This window comes from Somniosus microcephalus, chromosome 20 (genome assembly GCF_052327205.1).
Source record: "Somniosus microcephalus isolate GS21.2 chromosome 20, FLI_Smic_1.0, whole genome shotgun sequence".
Classification (NCBI taxonomy): domain Eukaryota; kingdom Metazoa; phylum Chordata; class Chondrichthyes; order Squaliformes; family Somniosidae; genus Somniosus; species Somniosus microcephalus.
Genome location: NC_141006.1, coordinates 70,788,910 through 70,816,542, shown reverse-complemented (window position 1 = coordinate 70,816,542; position 27,633 = coordinate 70,788,910). Strand labels below are relative to the sequence as shown.

The 27,633-nt window shown below is 45.1% G+C and overlaps 2 protein-coding genes across 3 annotated transcripts in view; one reads left to right on the top strand and one right to left on the bottom strand.

Annotated features, from left to right (window-relative positions):
• Positions 1-5,710: 5,710 nt before the first annotated feature.
• On the bottom strand, positions 5,711-18,078 carry tmem234 (transmembrane protein 234). Of its 2 annotated transcripts, XM_085962959.1 has the most exons (5): positions 18,007-18,078; positions 15,474-15,625; positions 10,036-10,102; positions 8,149-8,241; positions 5,711-7,142 (listed from the first exon to the last, which is right to left on the bottom strand). In XM_085962959.1, the coding sequence occupies exons 1-5, from the start codon at positions 18,017-18,019 to the stop codon at positions 7,066-7,068; spliced, it is 402 nt and encodes a 133-aa protein (XP_085819085.1). In that variant the 5' UTR covers positions 18,020-18,078; the 3' UTR covers positions 5,711-7,065. The 2 variants fall into 2 exon arrangements, with proteins under 2 accessions (XP_085819085.1, XP_085819084.1); XM_085962958.1 differs by lacking the exon at positions 18,007-18,078 and having other exon boundaries at positions 15,474-15,641.
• Position 18,079: 1 nt separating this feature from the next.
• The window catches only part of eif3i (eukaryotic translation initiation factor 3, subunit I), a 35,025-nt gene continuing 25,471 nt past the window's right edge, over positions 18,080-27,633 (top strand). Inside the window, exons 1-4 of the mRNA XM_085962957.1 lie at positions 18,080-18,234; positions 22,707-22,799; positions 25,249-25,336; positions 26,829-26,894. Of these exons, the coding sequence (XP_085819083.1) occupies positions 18,232-18,234; positions 22,707-22,799; positions 25,249-25,336; positions 26,829-26,894 (250 nt within the window). The 5' untranslated portion in view covers positions 18,080-18,231. The remainder of the gene's footprint in view (positions 18,235-22,706; positions 22,800-25,248; positions 25,337-26,828; positions 26,895-27,633) is intronic.

Here is a 27,633-nt window from a genome sequence, read left to right as displayed (position 1 = left end):
AATACTCGGGCACGGGCCCAGCTTGCGCAGGACATTCTTAACAGGAACTAGTGAAGGACACAACTAGACCTCCATGTTGTAAAACAGTTGATTAAAGCTTTGTTTAACGCTTAGACCGAGTGCCTAGTAGTTTTCTTACGTCATCTACTATTAAGGAATAATTTTCCGACTGCACACTACTGGCACGATTGGAAAATTACACAATTAGAATATTGTATTCCTGGTTGCACTTTTAGTTCCACACTATGTCGCCTTTTTCTTTTCAGTAGTCTTTGGTGTTTCTAAAATTGGTAGCTACTTTATACAAAATAAACTAGATTTACTTCTGGGGGCAGCATTTAGATATTTTTTTTTTTTTTTTTTTATAAAAGGCCCTGAACGTGCTTCCATGATGCAAACTGTCATTCATGTGGTGATTCAATAAACTACTTTTTATGCTGGCACCATCCAGTAAAATAATGGTAATATTTATCTATTAACATAATCAATGCAGAAGGTCCTTTGCTGGATTTACCAGCTTTCTTAAAAGAACTTGCATTTATATAGCTGCTTTCACGACCTCAGGATGTTTCACAGCCAATTTTGAAGTGTAGTCACTGTTGTAATGTAAGAAAACACGGCAGCCAATTTACGCACAGCAAGCTCCCACAAACAGCAATGATATAAATGAACAGATTATGCTTCAGTGATGTTAGTTGAGGGATAAATGTTGACTAGGAGAACTCACCCTGCTCTTCCCTGAATAGTGTCATGGTATCTTTTACATCAACCTCAGAGGACAGACGATGGCCTTAGTATAACATTCCATCTGAAAGACAACTTGGGCTGGATTTTGTCAATGGGGAGCTTTTGGAGGTGGGACTCCCACTTGTCGGGTTTTAGTCCCGCCTCCATTGACTTGTGGCCAACCCACGCTATTTTCCCTTGATTGACCTTGTTAAGTCTGCCCAGCGGGCTCAGCAGGCCAATTAAGGGAAAGCCGGTTACAGGTGATGTCAGCGAGTGACGTTTCATCTGCCAAGAGCTTTTGACGGATGAAATGTCATCGTTTGACGGCTCTGTGAAGCTGTCAAACACTGACAATCTGTCTTCTGAGTTGAGTCCTTCCACTCAGGCTCAGTTAGAGATCTCTCCAGACCAGAAAGCAGAATGCTGCAGCTTTTGACAGTTCAGCGGCCATTCTGCTTTCTGTGCCGGTAAGCTGAGGGACTCCCGAGACCTGAAGGGAGGAAGCCTTCAGGAAGAAGTAAAGGTAAGTGAAACTTATTAAAACACTTTATACTCACCTCACACACTCACTTCTGCACACATGCACCCATCTCTTCTCTTAGGCAGTCCCTCGGAACCGAGGATGATTTGCTTCCACATTAAAAATGAGTTCACAGGTGACTGATGAGTCCAAAGCGGGACCTACAGTCTCTGTCACAGGTGGGGCAGACTGTGGTTGAAGGGGCGGGTGGGTGGGGTGCTTGGGTTGACGTGCGCTCCTTGCGCTGCCTGCGTTTGGCTTCCACTTGCTCCCGGCGAAGAGACTCGAGATCTTCGGCGCCTTCCCGGATGCTTCTCCACTTTGTGCGGTCTTGGGCCAGGGATTCCCAGGTGTCAGTGGGGATGTTACACTTTTTCAAGGAGGCTTTGAGGGTGTCCTTGAAGCGTTTCCTCTGCCCACCTGGGGCTCTCTTGCCGTGCCGGAGCTCCGAGTAGAGCGCTTGTTTTGGGAGTCTCGTATCAGGCATGCGAACAATGTGACCCGTCCATCGGAGCTGATCGAGCGTGGTCAAAGCTTCGATGCTGGGGATGTTGGCCTGAGCAAGAACACTGGCGTTGGTGCGCCTATCCTGCCATTGGATTTGCAGGATCTTGCACACTCACCTGCACACCGGACATCTCGGCCCCTCCGACCCCCGCAGACCCACGGCCCGCCTCGCTGACCCTGGCGAGGTTCGGAGCCGTCGGGAAGCCCACACTTCAGGGCTGAAAATAGGGATTAGCCAAAAAACTGCCTGTTAACTACCTGTTAACAGGCAGTTAGTTAATTGGCACTAATCCCTTTCCCGCCTCGGGGAGGTGGCTCCCAGCGCGGGTCGGCTACCCGCCTCCTGGGAAGATGGCACGGAGGCGGGTTGGGGGCGGGATGGGTACCCGCCCCCAGATTCTGCCATTTTCCCGGCAGTCCCGCCTCCAAACCCGCCTCCCCAGGGCTGGCAAAATCGCCCCCGTCCATCTCTGACAATGCAGCATTTCATTATCACTACTGTGAGGTGTCAGCCAGTTGAGGTACTGATGACCCAAATCAGAAAGATCCCAGATTTCATCTTTGGCCAGCGCTGTATTAGTTAAACTCAGGTGAGACATCAATGGGAGCAACAACAACAACTTATTTTTATATGGCGCCTCTAGCGTACTGAAACATCCCAGGGCGCTTCACAGCAGTGTCATAAAACAAAATTTGACACCGAGCCACATAAGGAGAAATTAGGGCAGATGACCAAAAGCTTGGTCACAGAGTTTTAAGGAGCATCTTAAAGGAGGAAAGAGGGGTAAAGAGGTTTAGGGAGGGAATTCCAGAGCTTAGGGCCTAGGCAGCTGAAGGCACGGCCACCAATGGTGGAGCGATTAAAATCGGGGATGTGCAAGAGGCCAGAATTGGAGGAGCGCAGATATCTCGGGGGGGTTGTGGGGCTGGAGGAGATTACAGAGTTAGGGAGGGGGCGAGGCCATGGAGGGATTTGAAAACAAGGATGAGACTTTTTAAATCAAGATGTTGCTTAACCGGGAGCCAATGTAGGTCAGTGAGCACAGGGGTGATGGGTGAACGGGACTTGGTGCGAGTTAGGACACGGGCAGCCGAGTTTTGGATGACCTCAAGTTTATGTAGGATAGAACGTGGGAGGCCAGCCAGGAGTGCGTTGGAATAGTGAAGTCTAGAGGTAACAAAGGCATGGATGAGGGTTTCAGCAGCAGATGAGCTGAGGCAAGGGTGGAGACGGGCGATGTTCCGGAGGTGGAAATAGGTGCACTTGGCCAGTGTTCCTGAGCTAATGAATAATTAGCCAAAGTTCTGTTTGTTCTCCAGTACCTTCTGCTGCAGCGTACATTCAAGCGGCCCATTTTCTATTTATTTTCTCTCACTCTTTAATTAACCTGCACCATGCACTGTGTTATGAGAGAATAAAAGAGGTCGCGTTTATATACCACCTCTCATGTCCTCAGGATTTAAAAAAAACATCAACATGCTATTGAAAAGTCCTCATTAAAACTAATAGATAAAAGCTTCTGAGATCGCTCAACTGACCAAGACAGTGAATAGTTGAGCCATATAAACCAGAAGTTTCCAGGTTTCATCTGCAGTCCATGCTAAGTTAGCTGATCGCAGCTAGGCTGCCAGTATGAATGCTGCAATTGGGCTCCGTGTATATTAAGGAGGTTAAATGGGCCCTGGCTCCTAATTACTATCCACTGAGTCCTGCCGCAAGTGTGAACATAAGACATCAGGTGAGAACAGGACTGGACTCAAGTTGTTTCTATAGCTACCCCCCGCCCCCTTTACATAGAAACATGGAAGAGAGGAGCAGGAGTAGGCCATTCGACCCCTCGAGCCTGCTCCGCCATTCAATGAGATCATGGCTGATCATCTAAACTCAGTACCCTGTCCCTGCCTTCTCCCCGTATCCCTTGATCCCTTTAGCCTTAAGAAATATATCTAACTCCTTCTTGAATATATTTAATGAATTGGCCTCAACTGCCTTGTGTGGTAGAGAATTCCACAGGTTCACCGCTCTCTGGGTGAAGAAATTCCTCCTCATTTCTGTCCTAAATGGCTTACCCCTTATCCTTAGACTGTGACCCCTGGTTCTGGACTCCCCGACCATCGGGAACATCCTTCCTGCATCTAGTCTGTCTAGTCCTGTTAGAATTTTATAGGTTTCAATGAGATCCCCTTTAGCTGACACTCACAGTTTAGGTTCTCGTAGGAAGACTTGCTAACTTGGGTGAGGCACAAGAGAACAACTGTAGAACCGTAACCCAGCAAGGATTCAATAATGCAGGGGACATCAGCGCCCACGGCACTGTTTTCCAGTACGGAGTCAATAACACCTTCAAGAAGGGGGTACCACCAACCGTGACCATTTAACCAGCAAGGTGTCGAAACGTCTTCAGGAGTGAAAACTGGCAGAAAAAAAGGTTTTTGTAAAACGTCAAATGTTATAGACAAGTAGGGCTAAAAATTGAGTAGCGCCCTAACAGGAGGCGCAAAGCAACTGAATTTTTACCCCGTAATTTTTAAATCAAGATGCTTTCAAATCTTAGTACAATACTGTACTTAAAATGCTGAAGCACAGCATGGCCACATGTCCTCCAAAAAGTCTTATTTAGTTGTTTAAAGGGTCTTGTGAATATACTCTATTGAGCCAGTCTAATTATAATATCTGTAACATTGCTTTACCCTTGACCTTCAGTGGTCAATCAGACTTTCTTGTTCAGATGCTCTGAGCAGACCATCCACCTATCACCTTGTAATCCACAATAGTCACTTGTAATGTGCTGCTTTCTTTCCTTAACTTCGTTTCACAGCCATGTCCTTTACCGTTTGCAAATCTTGCCGTTGCTGGATCGGCTTTTCCCAGGACAGAAGATCGTGCATTTTCAGCTTTTATTTCATTTGGTGTTTACAGAATGAACATGGGAGATAGACATAGGAGCAGTAGAACAATTAATGGCCCCGGTGGCTAATAACGGCGAACTAACGGCGCTCGCCATCATTAACCCTCTGAAAATGACCGCAACTTCAGGGTTTGGCGCACGCATATCTAAACACGGAAATCCTGAAGTTGTGGTCAGTCATTCACTGTTCCGACACTGGCTGCGCTGTGGCGCAACCCCACCCACCCCCTGCCAGCAATCAGTGTAATCTGTGAAATCGGTGAAACTGACAAAAACTCTGGCTTTTCCGTGGTATAATCGCTGTTAAATACCACGTTGAATACCGCCTTGTTGGATTAGGTGTAACTGGGGTTTTAACAGCGTATTGCCTGCTAAACAAACGTTCTAGCCCTGAAAAACTATTTTTTATATTTGTGGAGTGTCAAATTTCTCCATTGTGATAAAAATTACAATTTTTAAAAAACTTTAAAAAACATTTTCGAAGTTCGTTCATATTTCAGGTTCTACCTTATCCCCACAGGAGAGTCCCAATCTTTGTTTTGCTCTCTGTAACATTTATAAAAAGTCCGGATAAAAGCAGCTTCTCATTTCCTGGCTCCCTCTGTCTGTGAGAATTCTGCAGTGTGATTGGCTGCTTAGACAGCTTGTTGACGTCACAGCAGCATTGCACTAGGGGATCCCCACTATACTGCAATGAAATCAATTGTATGTCGAAAAAGGCAAACTTCTCGCCACAGAGATCGCGAGATGGGCAGCTTTCTTCAGGGCCAGCGGCGAGTGCCTTTGCCAATATTAAGTCCTTATCTACAATTGTATACCATGGTTTAATATTCAAACTGATAATAGATTGGGTGGATATTGCATATGCTGCACTGCCTGTTCATACTATGGTATTTTATAATCCTGTTCTTGAGAGAAGAAATGGCTGTCCCTGCCATATCCAGCTCAATCTACTGTGTAGCAGTTTTTACCCGGCCTACTATTTGGAAGAGGAAGACATTGCCCACATGTATTAGGAAAACCCAGTGACGAAAGAGATTAAAAATAATAAAAATGGTCTTTTAATTAAAAGAGTTCAAATGCAACACAATCACCCTTAGTCAAACATTGTATCTGGCTAGATGATAAATGCTATTGAACAAGATGACTTCACAATAGGTCATTCCTTGTTGTCACAATGGTTCCCTTTTTGCATGTTGTCCAATTTGTCCTTCAGACTCACAAGCTTCTTAATGCAGCAGGTAAATTATTTCCCATATCCCAGAGCTCTCTGTAGGAAACTCCATACGTATTCTATCACAATTACAGGCACACTAATGAAAAAAATGATATGTTATTTGGGAAAATCTTAGAAATCTCGCAAAAAATTGTGTACTGTATGGGTCCATAGATTTATGGATACACAACAGTGCTATATTGTTACAATAATCAGTTCCTGTTAAAAAAAGAAATATATATGCTTTATAAATGCATTAATACCATCTAGTGGCAGGAAAAAAGTATCACAGACTTAAAATAAACTGGTGAAACTCTAATCGATTATTCTGGGGTTACAATAAGAAGGTGTCAAGAGAGCAATGTTCCCTCTAATTTTGGGGGGGCCTTGCAGCCCATTCAAAATTCCACGTATGCGTGTTTTTTCCATTTAAAAGCCGGTGAGCTGGAGAGAGCGTTGCGTGGATGTGCAGCTTAAAGGGAAAGAGTACAGTACACTGACTTTGTTTGTCACTACTGTTCCAACTTTAAACATTCACAGCGGATCTACCTTTCCAATCAGCTACAGCACGGCTTCCATTCTTTGATGGAAAGACTCAGCAGGCCAGGCAACATCCGTGGAGAGAGAAACAGAGTCAAGGTTTCAGGTCGAAGACCCTTCGTCAGGACCTGAAACGTTAACTCTGTTTCTCTCTCCACGGATGTTGCCTGGCCTGCTGAGTCTTTCTAGCATTTTCTGTTGTTATTTCAGATTTCCAGCATCCGCAGTATTTCGCTATTGTTCCATTCTTTGATGTTCAGTATTACAAAGCCTTTCACTTCACAGGAAGAAAAATATACATGATTGTTTTATGCCAGGACATGGCTGTATCCTTGCTGCAATCAAGAATTGAAAATTACTGGCCCCAATATGACACCAGATTGAAGATAGCTACTATCTTTTTTTCTGTACAAAACTCCGACGTAATCTAAACATACCAATTGCAGTACAGTTTTATATTTTCAAAGTGCTTGTCTTAGATACTGACTATCCATTCTGCTCCAATTCGGAGATACATCCAGATAAGAGTTCTGTTCATTTGCCATTCTGCCCTTTGTTTCTGCCTCATTTTATGAGATGTTCAAATACAGCTGTCGAACTAAAAGCTGGATTCCATCCCTTTGATACATCAGATTCCCTTTAGGTCAAGTTTCCATGCTGATTGTGCTAGCAACACACAAAGTAACGCCCAGGATAGTCAGCAGCATTCCTGCCATAGCCTCTGGAAAAAAAGACATAAAAAAAGGAAAAAGAGAGCATGTTTTTAAAGAGTGACTTGACAAATACACAATAAATAAAACTCACAACGTCATCACAATGCCCCTATTTACATGAAGTTGGTGTGTGTTAACAAATTTGCTGTTGGTTGATGCAGTGATGCAAAGTTAAGGTCAGTAAATCATACTTTGTTCATGCTTTATATGAACTTCAATATAGATAAGTGTGAGGTGTTACATTTTGGTAGGAAGAATAAGGAGGCCACATACTCCTTGGAAAATAAGCATCTAAATGGTGAGGAGGAGCAGAGGGATCTGGGGGGTACAGATACACAAAACATGCAGGTTAATAAGGCCATAAAAAAAAGCAAACACAGCACTGGGGTTCATTTCGAGAGGGGTAGAATTGAAAAGCAGAGAAGTTGTGTTAAACTTGTATCGAACCTTGGTTAGACTACACTTGGAGCACCGTGCACAGTTCTGGTCTCTATATTGTAAAAGGGAAAGAGGCGATGGAGAAGGTGCAAAAAAAGATTTGCAAGGACGATCCCAGAACTGAGAGGTTATACCTATCGGAAAAGATTGAACAGGCTGGGGCTCTTTTCTCTAGAAAAGGGAAGACAGAGGGGTGACCTGATAGAGGTCTTTAAGATTATGAAAGGGTTTGATAGGGTAAATGTAGAGAAGATGTTTCCACTTGCAGGGGAGACCAGTGGGGGCCATAAATATAAGATAGTCACTAATAAATCCAATGGGGGATTCAGAAGAAACATCTTTACCCAGAGAGTGGTTAGAATGTGGAACTCGCCACCACAGGGAGTGGTTGAGACGAATAGTATCGATGCATTTAAGGGGAAGCTCGATAAACACATGAGGGAGAAAGGACTAGAAGGATAGGTTGATGGGGTTAGATGAAGTAGGGCGGGAGGAGGCTCGTGTGGAGCATAAACACCGGCATGGACTAGTTGGGTAATGTAAAAGATTTTGTATTAATATACATATTGTACTTACGTTTACCACCAATATCTTCCCCAAGTAACTTTCCAGTTAGTAATGTGAACAGAAATGTTAGTGAATTTGATAAGAGCACAGCCAACGACAGATCTGCAAAGAGAGACATTTTCACTCAATAATTACCTCTCAAAGTTATGTAAGAATAAGTATGTGCATCCACTATCATCATTAAATAAACACATTTCAAAAGTGAACTGAAATGAAAGCTAATCATATTAACCTTTCTTGATTCTGTCCATTTACCCCAGAGCTGACAGAACTTAAACAACGAGTTAAGTTTTAGTTTCTGAAGTTGTCAAAATTCTGCTTGAAACTGATATAACCTGATACACCGGCCACCACGTAAAGTTGGTAAATCGTGTTCGCGCGATGGTGACTGTAGTTGCAACGACAGACTCGCATCACAAAATGCTCACCAGCAATGTTCCCTGTATGCAGCGCGGCCACGCGCCAGGGATCCTGCTCAGCCGGCTTTTCAATGCAAAAAACGCACACGCACCTCAATGCTGCAGAACACTGACAGCAGAACTGTCAAAATCAATTTGGACATGGCCCCTTTAAGGAAACCGGCTGATGACGCGTCATCAAATGACGTCATCAGACCCACTTCCTAGTAATTGGCTAGGAACCTCACAGGGCGGGCTTAACAAGCCCCATCAACGGAAAATCTTGCCAGAGGCTGGGATCGAGACAGATGCCAGGTCCCCACACGCCATGGAGGTCGCCCGCCCGCCCCGGACCCACCGAGGTTGGAAAAATCCAGCCCAAAAAGTGTGTTTAAGTCAGATTCTTGACATCTCAATTTTACAACATGCTAAAAAAGATGCATGTCCCTAACCTACAGCACCTCCCAGCAATGTTCCCTTTAAGCTGCAGGGCCGCGCAGCGCTCCAGGGGTCCCGCGCAGCCAGTGAGCCGGCTTTTCAATTGAAAGAAACGTGCACGCTCGGAATGTTGAATGGGCTGCGCGGCCCCAAAAAATGACAGGGAACACTGGCACCCAGCCCCATGACTTCCACCACCGAGAAGGAAAAGAACTAAGTCATGGGAACATTATCAATCCCAATTTCCTCTCCAAATCATACACCATCCTGACTTGGACATATGTCTTTGGTTTTTCCATCTTTCCTGGGTCAAAGTCCTGGAATTCCACACCGAACAGCGTTGCGGGAGAATGCACGAAGAATGCAGCAGTTCAAGAAGGTGGCCCACCATTACCTTCTCAGAGCAGCTGGGGATGGGCAGTAAATGTGACCTTGCCATCATCACCTAGGTCACGACTGTTTCTAAAGTGTGGAATCCCAGTATCAGCTGAGTTGTCACGTCTGTGCTTAGCATCTTCCAAGATGCTATTCCCCAGCAGAGAGAAACGTCTGAGGTTGAATCAACCCCCACTATCATCATGCAGCTCTTACAGGGCAATTACAAAACATGACTAGCATTGGTCCAGGAACTGGCATTTTTGATCAGGAATAGTTATTTTATTGAGAAAACTAAAAAGGAAAAGTGACAGATCAAGATAGCAGCTAAACAGCACAATTGAGCTCCTGGGCCCAGATTCCTGGGAAGATTCACTCACGCTGCAGTAAGAACCAGTGAACAGCATTTACTTTAAAATGTTCACGTGCAGAAAGATTTGTATGACAACGACATGAGAAATTTATTCTTGAAGAAAATTCCATTACAAAGTTGTTCTTTGGCAAAGCGAAGGAAATGAGATTAAATAGAAGGCGTATGCATCTGCTCCAAATTATGCTTGTAGTTTCAAATAATTGGAAAGGCCTCAGAAAGTGGCATTTGATGAAGAGGCTGCTGTAAAAAGCAGTGGCTTTAATAAAACATCGGCAATGTAAAGCATCTATTAAAATGAATGAGCACACTGACCTGTAGAAGCCAATGTGAAGTAATAGATAACTGATCCACTTTGGTTCAGAAGAAAAGGCACCAAATACTGAAAAAAATAAATGAAAACAGGTAAGTAAACACTGTTTCTCAATTCTTCTTCCAACACTAGCCGGTAATGTTGCTCGTGGGTTGCCTGGAGTCTGGAACAGGTGTGATGCTTTGCTCTTCCCTTTAAAGCCGCTGCTCTAAACAGACTAATCCAAATCATTGTAGCTGGTTTGAACAACTGAGGGTATTTATGGGGCAAGTATGAATCCAGGTTCAGCTCAGCGCTAGACAACACATTTAAATATACCAGCGGATCGCCCATGATTTTGCTCATGGTGAGTAAGAGGATATATTGTTTTGTGCTGTGCAATGCACAAATTACTATCATAAGAACATAAGAAATAGGAGCAGGAGTCGGCCATTCGGCCTTCGAGCCTGCTCTGCCCTTCAATAAGATCATGTCTAATCTTCTACCTCAACTCCACCTTCCTGCACTATCCCCATTCTCCCTTGTGTCCCTTAGTATCCAAAAATCTATCGCTCTCTGTTTTGAATATACTCAACGATTCAGCATCCACAGTTCTCTGGGGTAGAGAATTCCAAAGATTCACAATCCTTTCAGTGAAGAAATTTTCCTCATCTCAGCCCTAAATGGCCGACCCCTTATTCTGAGACTATGCCCCCTAGTTCTAGATGCCCCAGCCAGGGGAAACATCCTCCCAGCATCTACTCCGTCAAGCCCTGCAAGGATTTTGTATGTTTCAATGAGATCATCTCTCATTCTTCTAAACTCCAGAGAATATAGGCCTAGTATACTTAATCTCTCCTCATAGGACAATCCCCCCGTCCCAGGAACCAGTCTGGTGAACCTTCGCTGCACTCCCTCTAAGGCAAGTATGTCCTTCCTTGGGTAAGGAGATCAAAACTATACACAGTACTCCAGGTGTGGTCTCACCAAAGCCCTATATATTTGCAGCAAGACTGTCTTACTCTTATACTCCACTCCCTTTGTAATAAAGGCCAACATACCATTTGCTTTCCTAATTGCTTGCTGTACCTGCATGTTAACTTTCAGTGATTCGTGTACAAGGACATCCAGGTCCTTCTGAACACCAACATTTCCCAATCTCACCATTTAAAAAATACTCTGCTTTTCCATTCTTCCTACCAAAGTGGATAACTTCACATTTCTCCACATTATATTCCATCTGCCATGTTCTTGCCCACTCACTTAACCTGTCTATATCCTTTTGCAGTCTCTTTGCATCCTCCTCACAACTTACTTTCCCACCTAGCTTTGTATCGTCAGCAAACTTGGATACATTATCAGGGCCACTGATTTACAGTCATTCAAAATTTTTTATTGCAGAATATTGTAGTAGAGCTGGTGATCTTTTCTGGCTCAAATTCTATGATTATGTGCTTATTTGCATAGAAACTAGATCAGTGGCCTTAATTATGATTAAAAGTCATTTTAACTATGTAATTTTTTAAAGGCCCAGCACGCAGAGAAAGACAGCAGAGAGATGTTTCAAGCTGCAGGTGGTTAGGTGGTAGATCAAAGGAACTGCATAGAATCATAGAATGGTTACAGCACGGAAGAAGGCCATTCGGCCCATCGAGCCCGTGCCGGCTCTCTGCAAGAGCACTTCAGTTAGTCCCACTACCCCGTCCTTTCCCCGTAGCCCTGCAAAATTTTTTCATTCAGGTAATTATCCAACTCCCTTTTGAAAGCCGTGATCGAGTCTGCCACCACCACCCTTTCAGGTAGTGCATTCCAGATCCTAACCACTCGCTGAGTAAAAAAGTTTTTCCTCATGTTGCCTTTGGTTCTTCTGCCAATCACCTTAAATCTGTGTCCTCTGGTTCTCGACCCTTCTGCCAATGGGAACAGTTTCTCTCTATCTACTCTGTCCAGGCCCCTCATGATTTTGAACAACTCTATCAAATCTCCTCTCAATCTTTTCTGCTCTAAGGAGAACAACCCCAACTTCTCCAGTCTACCCACATAACTGAAGTCCCCCATCCCTGGAATCATTCTCGTAAATCTTTTCTGCACCCTCTCTAAGGCCTTCACATCCTTCCTAAAGTGCAGTGCCCAGAATTGGACACAATACTCCCGTTGAGGCCGAATCAGTGTTTTATACAGGTTCATCAAAATTTCCACGCTTTTGTACTCTATGGGGTCGATTTTCCCGAAGCTGTCGGGAAGAAGGTGGAACTACAACTTTCGGGTTTTAGACCCGCCTACATCGACGTCCGGCCAATCCGCGCGATTTTCCCTTGATTGACCTTGTTGAGCCCGCCCAGCGGGCTCAGCAGGCCAATTAAGGGCCACCCGGCAACAGGTGACGTCACAGACTGCAATTTCGTCTGTTAAGAGTTCTGCCAAACACTGACAGTCTGAGTTCTAACATGAGTCCTTCTGCACAGACTCAGTTAGAACTCTCAGCAGAACTCAAAGCTGAAGGCTGTCACTTTTCACAGATCGCAGCCGTTCAGCTTTAAGTGCCGGCTGAGTGATGGGCTCCCGACGGCTACAGGAAGAAAGGCTGTTAAGGTAAGTACAGGTAAGTAAAAGTTCTTTACACACTTTAGACACACCAAACACACTTACCTTTGCACTCATGCACCCATCACTCACCTGAACACCGACATCTCGACCCCTCCAACTCCTTCAACCCGACGGCCCGCCTCCTCTAACTTGGCGTGGTTTGGAGCTGTCGGGAATCCCACACTTCAACCTTAAAAATAGGGATTAGGCTAAAAACTGCCTGTTAACTACCTGTTAACAGGCAGTTAATTGGCACTAATCCCTTCCCGCCTGGGGTCGGCGGGTCCCAGTGCGGGGCGGGTACCCGCCGCCTCTGAAACTTGCGTGGAGCGGGGTTTTGGCCGGGATGGTGTTGGGACCCCCGAATTCGGGATTTCCCCCCCCCACACGCCTGAAACCCCGCCTGACGGCTCCAGGAAAATCGACCCCTATACCTCTATTCATGAAGCCCAGGATCCCGTAAGCTTTTTTAACTGCTTTCTCAACTTGCCCTACCACCTTCAACGATTTGTGCACATGTACCCCTAGGTCTCTCTGTTCATGCACCCCCTTTAGGATTGTATCCTTTGGTTTATATTTCCTCTCTTCATTCTTTCTACCAAAATGTATCACTTCGCACTTTTCTGCGTTAAATTTCCACCGGCCTGTCTATGTCCTCTAGATGTCTATCACTATCCTCCTCACTGTTAACTATACTTCCAAGTTTTGAGTCATCTGCAAATTTTGCATGTAGCAGTAATGGAGAATTAGCGTGGCTATATAGATTTATACTGTTGGAAAGGCAGTCCTAGGGTTTGGAAAGGAGAGTTTGGGGATGTGAGAGCATTGGAGGAGCCTAGGAGAAATGAGGGTGGGGGTTGTGAAGGTTGTGGAGTGTGGGAGCACTGGTAGGAGCAGTGATATTTGGCGGCACTGAGAAAGCGGTCTGGAAATGCTTTGAGGTGTCAGGGAAGGGCTACGCTCAGTGGAGGCCTGGGGTGTGAGAGCATTGGGGGATGGGGGGTTGCTGGATGTGGGAGTGCTGGGAAGGGTACTGCAGGGTACCTCTGATAAAAGTGTGGTAAGACTTTCAATATATTGGCCCAGAAATTAAGCTCTCCCTGGGTGAGTACGCACGGGGTACTCACCCGTAGGCCGAATGGAATTGCCGGTTTCTTGCATGCACTGCGCATGCGCGGGAAACCGGCACTTCCGATCCTCTGAACGAAGGGGTTCAGAGGATGAACGTGCGCGCAGGGGAGGCTGCGCGTGCGCTTTGAACTTAGTTTTTTTTTACAGGTTTTCCCGGGAGGGTAAGCCTGCAGGATTTACACATTTAAAAAGCAGGTGTAAGGCCTGCTTTTTGCAAGGTAAGTGGTCAATTAATTAAAATTAAAACATTTTTTCCACAGGTTTATTATTTTTAAATACTTTAAAGCAAGGTAAGTTTATTTTTAGCCCCGTTATAATATAAAATTATTTTTTTCAAAAATTTAAATTATTGTTTAAAATAGTTATTTAATGTAATTTATAGTTTATTTAAAAAGTGTGATTTAAAAAAAAAATTATTTGAAGGTTTACTGTTATTTTGGGCCCGTAGTATTTATAAGTTTTGACAGGTCTACCTGTCAATCTTATGAATGGGCTTTTCCCTCCTCCGATTGGCTGCCCATGGCTCACGTGATCCCAGGGGACGCAACGCACTAACTACGCCCCTGGGACACACAAGCACAGCACGCCGGCAGCTGGGCCAGGCCCCGGAGCGGAATTCCACAGGGCCCTACAGCTCAACTGCCAGCGCGCAAGGTAAGTGCAGGTCGGGGGCTTACACCCGCGGGAGGCCCCCAACCCGAATTTCTGGGCCATTATATTTAGCGATCTCCCAGTGTCTTGAACAACATTCCTCTTTCAATCAGCATCACCAAGAACAGACTAACTGGTCACTCAGCTCAGTGCTGTTTGCAAAATGGCTACCCATTGCCTGCATAGCAATAGTTTATTGCATTTCAAAAGTAATTAATTATATGTGAAGTGCTTTGGGATGTGTATGAGAGATATAATACGCTGCTATATGCTTGCTGCTGGAAATATATTTCAGATTTCCATTTCTGGTGTTTTATCTTTGATAACTGTGCTTATTTTGGCATTTTTCAGTTTCACCAATTTTAAAGCTAAACTCAGAGCAAAATTGGATGGAAATCGGATACCTTTTCAGCCTAATACTGTAACATAGCCAACCGGAACAAATGTCAAAGCAATTAGCTGTATCTTGGTCAGAGATGCACAGTGGAGGATTAAGAAAGGTTGGGGAGCAAGCTTTGGGGAGCTGGAAAGAACAGATAGTCATTGTGGCATGGCTGGGGGGTGGGGGAGCAAAGGTTAATCCAATGACTCAGGATTATCAGAGTTGGAGACCTGGGGAAGGCTAGTGAGGCAGCATTAAACCAATGAACCAGTACTTGGGTACAGTTGAACAGTCTAGTAGGACTAGGGAATGAGCAATGAAAAACAGAAAGGGACTCTGGCATAACTGCAGTGTGGAGTGAGCGGGAAAGAAAGTACTAAAAGAATGCATGTTTGGTATTTTTTGGTGTTAACAAATAAACACTGATTTCAGAGAGGAGGGATAGAATCATTGAAATTTACAGAATCATTGAAATTTACAGCACAGAAGGATGCCATTCGGCCCATCATGTCTGTGCCAGACCTTAAAATTACATCGATGGCAAATCAAGGATAGGTCCACAACCTAGACCAATCCACCAATGTTATTTCTTATTTAAAATAAAGATGACAACAAGTACAACAAATGGTGACTTGTCCGTATGGCATTTCTCATGTGATGTTTTAAAGAATTCAGTACAGTCAGTGCAGTATTTCAAAGTAATTTTCTTACCTTGTAATTAAGAAATAAAAATTTCATCTCTGCAAAGAGCTGAGTGACAAAGTTTCTAGACTTCACCTTCTCTATCCCCTCTGTGCCCTTCTTCAGAAAGGGGTTTGTTCCACCCCAAAGCAGTGCCACCAGGAGGAGGCAGGAAGCTTCAACTGAAACAGAAAACATGGAAGGTTCTTAGCAAATTCCTATTGACTAATACTTCAGTTACACTGGTGGCAGAGTCCGGAGGAGGTGGGGTCCCCAATGGAGGGCTCTCTACATGGGAGTCCTCCCTTTATCTATTGGGGACTTGGCCTGGAGGGTGTTGTATGGAGCAGTCCCGTGCAATAAAGTTTTCAGTCGGTTCACAGACTCCCAGGCCACCTGCCTTTTCTGCAGCCTGGAGGAATCCGTGTTCCATGTATATGTTGAATGTGAGAGGTTACAGCCCCTCTTCCATTATTTGAAGGGGCTGCTCCTCGATTTCTGGCTGCACTTCAGTCCCACACTCCTGATCTTTGGTGCGGAGGAGAGCGGGCAGATCAGGGGCGACCTCCTTGTGGGACTGCTCCTGGGGCCTGACCAAAGTGGCCATCAACTGGTCCAGGCAGCGGGCGGTCGAGGGGGTCGTTCGGCCCGAATGCCTGCCTCTCTTCCGCAGCCACGTTCGTGCCCGGGTGGCCCTGGAGATGGAGCACACGGTGTCCGCCGGCACGCTCGAGGCCTTCTGTGGCCGGTGGGCACCGCGGGGACTGGAGTACATCATCATCCCGGCCAACCAAATTTTAATTTAAGTTGTTAAGTTTATTTAATGGTTTTTTAGTTACAGTTTATTTGTCTATAGTGTGCACCAAAAGAGTACACTGGTGGCAGATCGAGGACAGCTCCACAATCTAAGACTGAACCAGTGTCCTCCAGAATGTGACTGCTTTGTGGTAGATTCTAAAAGGAGAAAGGAATGTTAGGATTATGTAATGTTTTATGAGCATACAATGCCTCGTTTTCAATGTTTTTACTATTAAACAGCTTGTCACAGACTGGCACAACACTTGCTACTCATATACATGCATATCAGAATTACAGGAATTATGCCTTGATGTCAAGCAACAAGAATGCAAACATTACAAATTTCAAAACCTCCATTTCAGGGACACAGCGCAAGGCATTGTTCAATTCATCGCCTTTATCCAAAATAATCCATCCGTATTTTAAGGCACGTGTGGAGTATTTGTCATCATGGTCAGCTGAAATCCTGGTGAAAATGCTGCAGTTGCACAAGAGCAAAAGTTTTGATGGCGGCTGGCTTCAACCTTGGGCATATTGGGAGAACCACAGAACTACATTCAGAAATGATGGGACATTTAGGAATGGATTGCAAAAAGCTAAAATATTTGAAAATTCTTCACCAACAAACATGCTTGCAAATTACACAGGATATACGGCACAGAAACAGGCCATGCGGCCCAACCAGTCCATGCCGGTGTTCCTGGTTGGGCTGAATGTTTCTGTGCCGTCGATCCTGCGGGGAGGGGAGGAAAGAACAAAAGGGAAGGTCTGTGATAGGATGGAGGGCAGGAGAGATTAAGAGACAAAAGGGGATGATGGTGCGAGTAAAAGGAGATGGTAATGGGACAAGTTAAGAAACAAAAGTTGAGTCTAGATGAAGTGTAAATGGCAATGGCAGACTCATCAACAGCTGCCATGTAAAAAAATAATAGGGGCTGAGGTTATGGACTGAAATGACCTATGAGGAGAGATTGGGTCGATTGGGCTTATACTCGCTGGAGTTTAGAAGAATGAGAGGGGATCTCATTGAACCTTACAAAATTCTAACAGGACTAGACAGACTAGATGCAGGAAGGATGTTCCCGATGGCCGGGGAGTCCAGAACCAGGGGTCACAGTCTAAGGATAAGGGGTAAGCCATTTAGGACAGAAATGAGGAGGAATTTCTTCACTCAGAGAGTGGTGAACCTGTGGAATTCTCTCCCACAGAAGGCAGTTGAGGCCAATTCATTAAATATATTCAAGGAGTTGGATATATTTCTTAAGGCTAAAGGGATGAAGGGGTATGGGGAGAAAGCAGGGACAGGGTACTGAGTTTGGATGATCAGCCATGATCGCATTGAATGGCGGAGCAGGCTCGAGGGGCCGAATGGCCTACTCCTGCTCCTATCTTCTATGTTTCTATGAAATTGTTGAACTGGATGTTGAGTCCAGAAGTGCCTAATGGAAAGATGGAGTCCTTTCCAGCTCCAGGGTTCCCGGAGAGATCTGAGGAAGGGTCTTCGACCTGAAACGTTAACTCTGTTTCTCTCTCCACGGATGCTGCCCGGCCTGCTGAGTATCTCCAGCATTTTCTGTTTTTAGCTCAGATTTCCAGCATCTGCAGTATTTTCTTTTGGCAGAGTGAGATCCCTGGCCGAACAAACCCACCGAAATATAGGAAGCTGGCTTGTTTATATATATATATATATAGAGAGAGAGAGAGAGAGATTGGCCAAAAGCAGTGAACATTACCGGCTCCGCTACTGTTAATCAGTCAGACTTACAGAAAGTCGCCATGACAACGCCGGCGGAGTGACCCCTGACCCCCCCCTCCCCACCGGAAGCAGGCTGGGAGGGTTTCCTTCCGGCGGTGAGAGGGCGCCGCGCCTGCGCGCTGGCTCTTTCTCTCTTTCTTTGCTCTCCATGCTGTGGCGGAGCGAGTGAAGCGCCGAGACACCGGGCTGCGAGTGAGAGGCCGTCGGCCGGGCAACCAACAAACAGCAGCAGCCATGGTGGGTCTGTCAGGGTGTTCTGAGGGGCCGGTCAGATCCCCCCTCCCGCGGCTTCAGTCAGAAGCGATCGCATTCAATCATTTTAGTCCAATTCTGGCCTCTTGAGCATCGCCCCACCATTGGCTGCCCCGGGCCCTCAGCTCTGGAATTCCTTCCCTAAACCTCTCCCTCCTCCTTTAAGACGCTGCTTAAAACCTACCTCTTTGACCAAGCTTTTGGGTCACCTGCCCTAATATCTCCTTATGTGGCTCGGTGTCAAATTTTGTTTGATAATCGCTCCCCGTGAAGCGCCTCCTCGGGACCAGTGTTTCTTCCCCCCACCCCCCTCTTTTTTTTTTTAGGGGGGCCCATTTGTAATTTTGCGCTTGTGCAACACTTAACATCGGAAAAAGCCAGGCCCGGGCATCACGGGAACGGCAAACTCGCATGGCTTAGAGGGAATGTTGCTCGGGGCGTTTTGCTACGTGAAGGCACTATATAAATGCACATTGTTGCTGTTGGGATGAGTCCGGAGCCCCGGCATCGCCGAGGGGGAAACCTCGGTGTCGGGAGGACGAGGGGGCATGTTTGAGCCTCATTGCGTTGTTCATGTTGGAAAACTGTTTATAATTTGTAAATACCCGCACCAGAGCTTTATTCCCCTGATTCCGAGCATTACTTTATCTCCGTGTAGTCGCTTAGACACAAAGTGGAAAACTTGCATTAAGTTCTTTTTGAAGCAGCACCGATACCCCCACAAACCTCACTTCTTCCCAATTTTATCATCTTGAAAGATAACATTTATATTAAATAGCCCCCCTCAGGTGCTCTGGACATCCTGAAGTGCTACACAGACAATGAATTACTTTTCAAGTGTGGCCTCTTATCCAAACAAAAGTGGCAGCCAGTTCCCAAACAGTAAATGTGATAAATATTCAGTTAATCTGTCTTTGTTCTGACGAAATGTCATCGACTTGAAAGGGTAACTGTGTTTCTCCCTCCTCAGATGCTGTATTTCCAGCATTTTCTGTTTTTGTTTCAGATTTCCAGCATCTGCAGTATTTTGCTTTTGTAATCTGTCTTTGGTGTTGATTGAGGAATAACTAGTGGCCAGGACCCTGCAAATAGGATCTTTTTCAATCCACCTGAGCAGCCAGACAGGGCCTCGGTTTAATGTCTCATCCGAAAGATGATACTTTCAGCTTAGGCTATGTGATCAGTTTCTGGGGTGGAGCTTGAACTCAAGCTGTTGTGACTCTGGTCAGCGGGCTATCAACTGAGCCAAGCTTGCACTGAAGTCGTTACATAGGATATACGGCACAGAAACAGGCCATTCGGCCCAACCAATCCGTGCCGACATTTTTGCTCCACTCTAGCCTCTTCCTGTCTTTCCTCATCTAAATCTATCAGCGTAACCCTCTATTCCCTTCTCCCTCATATGCTTGTCTAGTCTCCCCTTAAATGTATTTATACTTTTCCCTTCAACCACTCCCTGTGGTAGCGAGTTCCACATTCTTGCCATTCTTTGGGTAAAGAAGTTTCTTCTGAATTCCCTATTGGATTTCTTGGTGACTATCTTATATTGATGGTCTCTAGTTATGCTCTTCCCCACAAGAGGAAACATTCTCTCTGCAACCACTCTATCAAAACCTTTCATAATTTTAAAGACCTCTATTAGGTCACCCCTCAGCCTTTTTTCAAGAGAAAAGAGACCCAGCCTGTTCATCCTTTCCTGATATGTATACCCTTGCATTTCTGGTATCTTCCTTGTAAATCTTCTCTGCACCCTCTCCAGTGCCTCTATATCCTGTTTATAATATGGCCACCAGAACTGTACACAGTACTCCAAGTGTGGTCTAACCAAGTTGCAATACAGGTCTAGCATAACTTCCCAATTCTATACCTCCTAGAAATAAACCCTAGTTGAATGCTGGAATAGGGTTCATTTAGGAGGGGTCGTATGGCCGACTCCAGTTCCTAATTCTTAAGTTCTTGTGTTAGGTGCTGGGCTCCCGATGTGACCTTGATCAAGTTGCCATTATCCACGTGAATCTAGGCAGTACCAATTCTAGTCTGGCTTAGTTAGCTGTTTTAATTACCAACTAAGTTAATGGAATCTCTGGTGACAATTTAAAGGACCATGTACAGCAGGCACCTCAAAGCACTGTAGAGGTACCACCAACGCTGCCTCTGCAAGATCCTGCAAATCCATTGGCAGGATAGGCGCACCAACGTCAGTGTTCTCGCTCAGGCCAACGTCCCCAGCATTGAAGCTTTGATCACGCTCGATCAGCTCCGATGGACGGGTCACATTGTCTGCATGCCCAATACAAGACGCCCAAAACAAGCGCTCTACTCTGAGCTCCGACACGGCAAGAGAGGTGGGCAGCGGAAATGCTTCAAGGACACCCTCAAAGCCTCCTTGAAAAAGTGCAACATCCCCACCGACATCTGGGAATCCCTGGCCCAAGACCGCACAAAGTGGAGGAGAAGCATCTGGGAAGGCGCCGAACATCTCGAGTCTCTTCGGCGGGAGCAAGCGGAAGCCAAGCGCAAGGAGCGCACGTCAACCCAAGCACCCCACCCACCCGCCCCTTCAACCACCGTCTGCCCCACCTGTGACAGAGACTGCAGGTCCTGCATTGGACTCATCAGTCACCTGAGAACTCATTTTTAATGTGGAAGCAAGTCATCCTCGGTTCCGAGGGACTGCCTAAGAGAAGAAGACACGTAGTGTTTTGTACTTGGCCCTTGTATCTGCTGCATTTTTTTACATCACGCAGTCGTATTAATATACTTCCCAAGAAAACAGTTGTTCCTTCACTCAGAGGGTGGTAGGTTTGTGGAATTTGCTGCCCCAGAAAGCTGTGGAAGCTACATCATTAAATAAATTTAAAACAGAAATAGATAGTTTCCTAGAGGTTAAGGGAATTAAGGGTTACGGGGAGCGGGCAGGAAATTGGACATGAGTCTAGGTTCGGAATGGTCATGGCCCTGTGGGTAGTGGAGTGGGCCCAGGGGCCGTGTAGCCTGGTTCTGCTCCTACTGTGTTCTAATTCTGTGTTAGATTTCAGGAGATGGTTTTATTCCTGTTCCTGGCTAGGGTGGAGATCGCCTTTACAGAAGGTAAGTACTGTAGAAAATATAGGGACGGAGTGATCTCCTGGAAGAATTTTGATCGCCTAGATGGGTCGGAGAGGAATTTCCCAGATTTTTTTTCTCCCAAATTGGCCATGGGGTCTTTTATCTGGTTTTTCGCCTCTCCTGGGAGATCACATGGGTTTGGGTGGATGCAGAGTGATAGAAGATTTGAGGTTAGGATCAGATCAGCCATGATCTTATTGAATGGTGGAGCAGGCTCGAGGGGCCGATTGGCCTACTCCTGCTCCTATTTCTTATGTTCTTATTCTTCAAAGCATCCTTTTTTTAATTGGAGCAAGTGGTGGTGTGCCAAGACTGGGAGGATGTTCGGGAATCCTAGTCACAATTCCTCTCTGACAAGCAGGTAGAGAATAAAGCTTGCATTTCAGACTGCAAGCTGCTCGGCAGCACTTCTGTTGTGAGAAGCTTAAAGCTGAATGTCGGAGGCCCTTTGCATCGTAAGCACATCTCCTAAACCAGCCTTCCTGTCTAGTGGAAATTTCTTTTGGATTGAATGAGTGCAGACGTACTTTTAAAACTAAACTAATACCGCAAGAATTGACAAACCATTGAAATAGTTCTGATGTCATAACAGAGTCTGAAACATTATAATCCTGTCTAGGTAATGCTGGTTGAATATGGTATATCTTCATTATGCAGTACAACCACTTTGATAAAATCATTTTACACTTCATCTGTTGAAATAATAGGAAATGTATCTGCACCAAAATACTGTGCACGCATTGACCTAACTCCACTTTAACTGCCCAATACAATGTGCTGGCTGATTGTCCTGGTCCCCGTGGGCCACTCTTTACAGACACTGTTCTTTATGGCCAGGGACCCGGGTTCGAATCCGGCCTCGGGTGACTGTCTGTGTGGAGTTTGCACATTCTCCCCGTGTTTGCGTGGGTTTTCTCCGGGTGCTCCGGTTTCCTCCCACAGTCCAAAGATGTGCAGGTTAGGTTGATTGGCTATGATAAATTGACCCTTAGTGTTAGGGGGATTAAAATATGTGGGGTTACAGGGATAGGGTGGGATATGTGTTGGTGTAGGGGTTACGGGGATCGGGTGGGATATGTGTCGGTGCAGGCTCGATGGGCCGAAATGGCCTCTATCTGCACTGTGGGGTTTCTGTGATTCTGTGATTTCTGAGAGTTGTATTTCAGATTCAAAAACTTTCTGGCCCTTAAACTTGTGAAGGTTTAGAGAGCTTTGGGAGTTTTATCAACAAGTTTACCGTACGATACTTCAGGATATTAGCTTTGATGTGTTTATATTGAATGATTAATCTATCTTGTATCAACATTGTGGTGTATCCCATTTTAATTTTTTTTTTTGCTCTATACCAGAAACCCATCTTGTTACAAGGTCATGAAAGATCAATCACGCAGATTAAATACAACCGGGAAGGTGATTTGGTGTTCTCCTGTGCAAAAGATACCGTAAGTATAACGCACATCTATATATAAAACACTCTAATAACTTATTCTATGGAATTGGCATTGTCACACCCTATGAATGTATCAATAGTCACGAAGATGTGAAGTGGTGGCCAAGTGTATAATAACCTATATATGATCACTATTGGTTGAAACAGTGATATATTGCTATACATTTTCTTGTGAGCAAAACTAGAGTCCATCAATATAAGATAGTCACCAAGAAATCAAATAGGGAATTCAGGAGAAACTTCTTTACCCAGAGAGTGCTGAGAATGTGGAACTTGCTACCACAGGGAGTAGTTGAAGCGAAAAGTGTAGATGAATTTAGGGGGAAGCCAGATAAGCACATGAAGAAGAAAGGAATAGAGGGTTATGCTGGTCGTTAGATGAGGAAAGACCGGAGGAGGCTCGAGTGGGCATGGACTGGTTGGGCTGAATGGCTGGTTTCTGTGCCGTATATCCTGTGTAATCCCTATGTAAAGTCCCAGGTAACTCGGTTCAGCAGCAGTACTGCTGAGTTATCAGCCTTTCAGGCTCTCGAGTAGAGACTGAAAAATGTTTGCTGACTTTCCACAAACTTAAATCAGCTCTATGAAAATTGATTATAACAACAGATGTTTTGAAATTGCCAGCTTGTGTTCTTCAATATCTACTTGCATCTTTAAAAGCACAAAGATTGCAACCATGTCATGGCCCAGATCCATTTTCTGGTGGTCCATTATTGCTTTTTCCCAGCTTGTGAAATGGTGGACTCTTCCCCTTTTGTTTTCTGCCTGTTTTGACATGATGCATTTTCCCCAATATTCTCTCCTCCTGTTGGGGGGTATAGTTCCATGTGTGTGGGCTCTCCTGCATATCACCCGAATGTTTATTCTTACGGTGAGGCTAGGCAGCAAGTGTATTGCAGGCTGTTTGACTTTGGAGCGCATCATTAGTTCTGTCCTTACCCACTGTCCAGAGCCATGGGCTGGACGGTGATGCGGAGTGGGAACCCGGGCTGGTTTTTTTCCCTGTGTTGTCTCAGTAGCCCAGAGGCAGGGGGAGGCCAGTTGTACTGCCTCAGCTGAGAGCTAATTCAGCACAAGCTGGGAATTGAAAGGGTGTCCTATATCAGGGGTTCTCAACCGGGGGTCCGCCAGAAGATTTCAAGGGGTCTGGGATTTAAAAAAAAAATAAAAAATAAAAATCGGATTTAATAAAATAAACGAAAAAAATACACTGTCGCGTAAAGGTGGGATCGAGCTAAGCAAACTGGTGGCTCCGGCCCCGACTCGGTCCTTTGTTTCCCCACTCCAGAACGTGTCTGCGAGGACGGTGGCTGCAAGTACTTTAAATCATAAATGTGACAATGTTTCAAAAATCAATTTATAATCAATTTAATGTCAGACTTGTTTAAAGACTAACTTCTGATATTTTTTTATCCTTTCCTCCCCCTCCTCACCTTTCCTTTGCTCGAGGCTCCAGTGCCACAATGCTATCCACTTAGTGCCCCAGCCTGTAGCCAGTATTAACATCTCATAGAATCATAGACGTTTACGGCACAGAAAGAGGCCATTCGGCCCATTGTGTCTGTGCCGGCTGACAAAGAGCTCTCCAGCCTAATCCCACATTCCTAGCTACCTGTCCCACCGGTTCCAGTCGAGTCAGTTTGGGAGCGGCTGACCCGATACGAAAATTGGGGCGGGATGGAGGCGGGTTGGCAGTCTGAAGCCATTTTTCCCGATCTTCACTGCCGACCCACCACCTCAGGGCTATTAAAATTGAGCCCGATGTGTTTGCACTAGAGAGGGTAGAGAGGAGATTTACAGGGATGTTGCCAGGACTGGAGAATTTTAGCAATGAGGAAAGATTGGATAGGCTGGGGTTGGTTCCTTTGGAACAGAGGAGGCTGAGGAAATACTTTATTGAGGTGTAATTCAAAAATTATGAGGGGCCTAGATAGAGTGGATAGGAAGGACCTATTTCCCATAGCAGAGAGGTCAATAAGCAGGGGGCATAGATTTAAAGTCATTGGTAGAAGGATTAGAGGGGAGTTGAGGAGAACTTTTTTCACCCAGAGGATGGTTGGGTCTGGAACTCACTGCCTGAAAGGGTGGTAGAGGCAGAAACCCTCATCACATTTAAAAAGTACTTGGATATGCACTTGGAGTGCCGTAACCTACAGGGCTACGGGCCAAGAGCTGGAAAGTGGGATCAGGCTGGAGAGCTCTTTTACAGCCGGCATGGACACAATAGGCCGAATGGCCTCCTGCCATGCCGTGAATTTCTATGATTCTAACAAATGATTAAAACCGTTACTCTGTTCTAGTATTTGTGTTCTCTCTGACAAATATGAATGAAAGAGATTCAACCAATGGCGGCCTCCTCTGCCGTAAATTTCGATGATTCTAAGTGAAGTTAAGTATTGGAAAACCATGATGTCTTCATTCTGTTTTTCTCTGTTGCACAGGTTGTTAATGTCTGGTATTCCCTGAACGGCGAGAGGCTCGGCACTTACATTGGACACACCGGAGCAGTATGGTGTGTAGATGTTGACTGTATCCTTAACGGCAAGGTTGCCATTTGTGTTTATCATCTGATTAGGTAGTAGCTAACATATTGCACAGATAAATTCACTTCATATATTCATAGTGAAAATCTAAAGTCTTGGTCAAGAATACCATACAATGATAATGGTCAAAATGGCCCAAAAATTGCAGTTGGTAGAAATAGTCACTCCACCATAACCTCGTAATTTGACTGTGTATGTTTCCCACTGAAATACCAATTTCCCCAGATGTTTTGGTTTGATGCCAAATTTAACACAGCCAAGTATTGTTCTGACGTTGAGATAACTTCACTGTAAGCCCCCAAACTGTTACTTTCTGTGTGTGTGAAACATTTTATTTGGCTTTAGATGTGCCTGGCCACCCTGTCTTGAGAATAAAGGCTTGGCGGGATCAGCTCAATCAGTCAGTTAGAATTGTGTGATGTTTTCACACTGATGCATTTCTTCAACTTTCAGAGCGTAGAGTGCCCATGAGTCCCAATTTCAGTAAAGCCCTTAGTACACTTCATAATTCTCATAGGGAATACTCTTTTGGAGACTACTTGAGAGATTCCAGAAATTGTAAGACTGAATCATTTGAATTTCAAAAATTCTTACTGGAAGGAGGGTTATTCCTGCCATTGTGGGCATGATATTGTACATGTCTTCAGGGAGCAATAATAAGTACTTCCACTTTTGCGCAGCATCATAAAATGAGTAATTTTCAAAAGAAAACACTTTTTCAGTTCCTACGAATATTTACCCAATGGGGAAAAAACTACAATGGCAATGCTGAAAAGCCCATTTTGATGACCTTTACCCTTGATGCACATGGATACCATGCATGTCTATGTGGTATTGAGGGCCATGGAATCTCTGAAGCTTGATGCGGGACATCTTAATGTTTGTGGAATCCATTGAGTACTGATCTCGACTAAGATCTGGTGGGACTAGTGCAACTTGTGCATTAACATGTTATAAAATGTCTTGGATTACCACAGCAATGATTTATGCAGGTTCTGAACCAGTAATTTTGCAAATAAAATCTTCTAGCTTTACATTCTTTCAAATAAGGACACTGACCTGGCAAAATAAAGTATTTGCATATTATAGGGGAATCGTCTCCGTCAGACTGAGGATATTTTTATTACCTGGCAACTTTTGATTACTCAAAGACCATCAGGCAATAATGTCACTTTAAAGAAATGGAGTGGTTCTCCAGAGTTGTATTTGAGCACTTTGCAATTCCTATTTAAGACCAATGTTCCCGTCGACCGCACAGCGGTCTGGAGGTCCCACCCAGGCTGTGCAGCCCGTTAAAGGGGCTGCGCATCCAAAAAGAATTAGTGGGAACATTGCTTAAGAGTATTCGATAAAACAGCATTATTTGAAGGAAGTAAATTTGCTGCCTGAACATCTTTAGGTAGTTGTTGCAGCACCCTATGTGTGTGTTTTTAAATTTCCATACAGGTGATTCATTTTCTCCTTAATCTAATGATCAGGGGACACAAAACAAGTGTTAACCGGTTCTGCCGATAACTCATGCAGACTTTGGGACTGTGCAACAGGTGAGATATTGCATATATTACTATTCCTCATCTTGTAAAACTAGTTACATTTGTTCTCAACTACAGGAAACTCTTTTTTTTATCCGGCACCGACGGGACCGGCATGGTGCCGGTTTATCAATAAGTCCAGATTACAGAGAGGTATAGTAAAAGGTACGAGAGCTCCGTACACAGCAACAAATCCAGGCTTCCCTGTTGCTTAGCAACAGCTGCAGGAACCCCGGCCCCAGACCAAGTGTCCCCAACAAGTGCAGGAACCCGATTACACAGCCACAGCTCCAGGAACGGCCACTAATATGAAGTAAAACTTACCTGAACCTACTCCTGAATTTTGCCGGTTAACAGAGATTTCTGGTTATTTAGGTGCCGGTAAATCGAGAGTTTCCTGTAGTTCTTTGTTATGCCAGGTAAGGGTTTTTTTTTTTCCAGTTTCCTCCCTCCCTTTCAGAAGGCATAGCTTTCCAGCTAGAAAATGCTTCCCTGGCAATTGCATCCTCAGGTACCTTGCTCAATTGACCACTATTAATGTGCAAGCCACGACGGATGCTATCCGATGTGGTAAGCATGGAAACTGTGCCTAACCCTGTCTCCCCGACGTCCACACACATGCGCCTCCACCCAGGTTGCTGGATAGTGATCAGGGACAGAAACCCTGGGCAATCTTTTTCTTTTCCCTCTCCCTAACCTTGAGTTTACTGAACCCAATTCTGGCTGCCCTACCACCGCACTGGCTGAGATC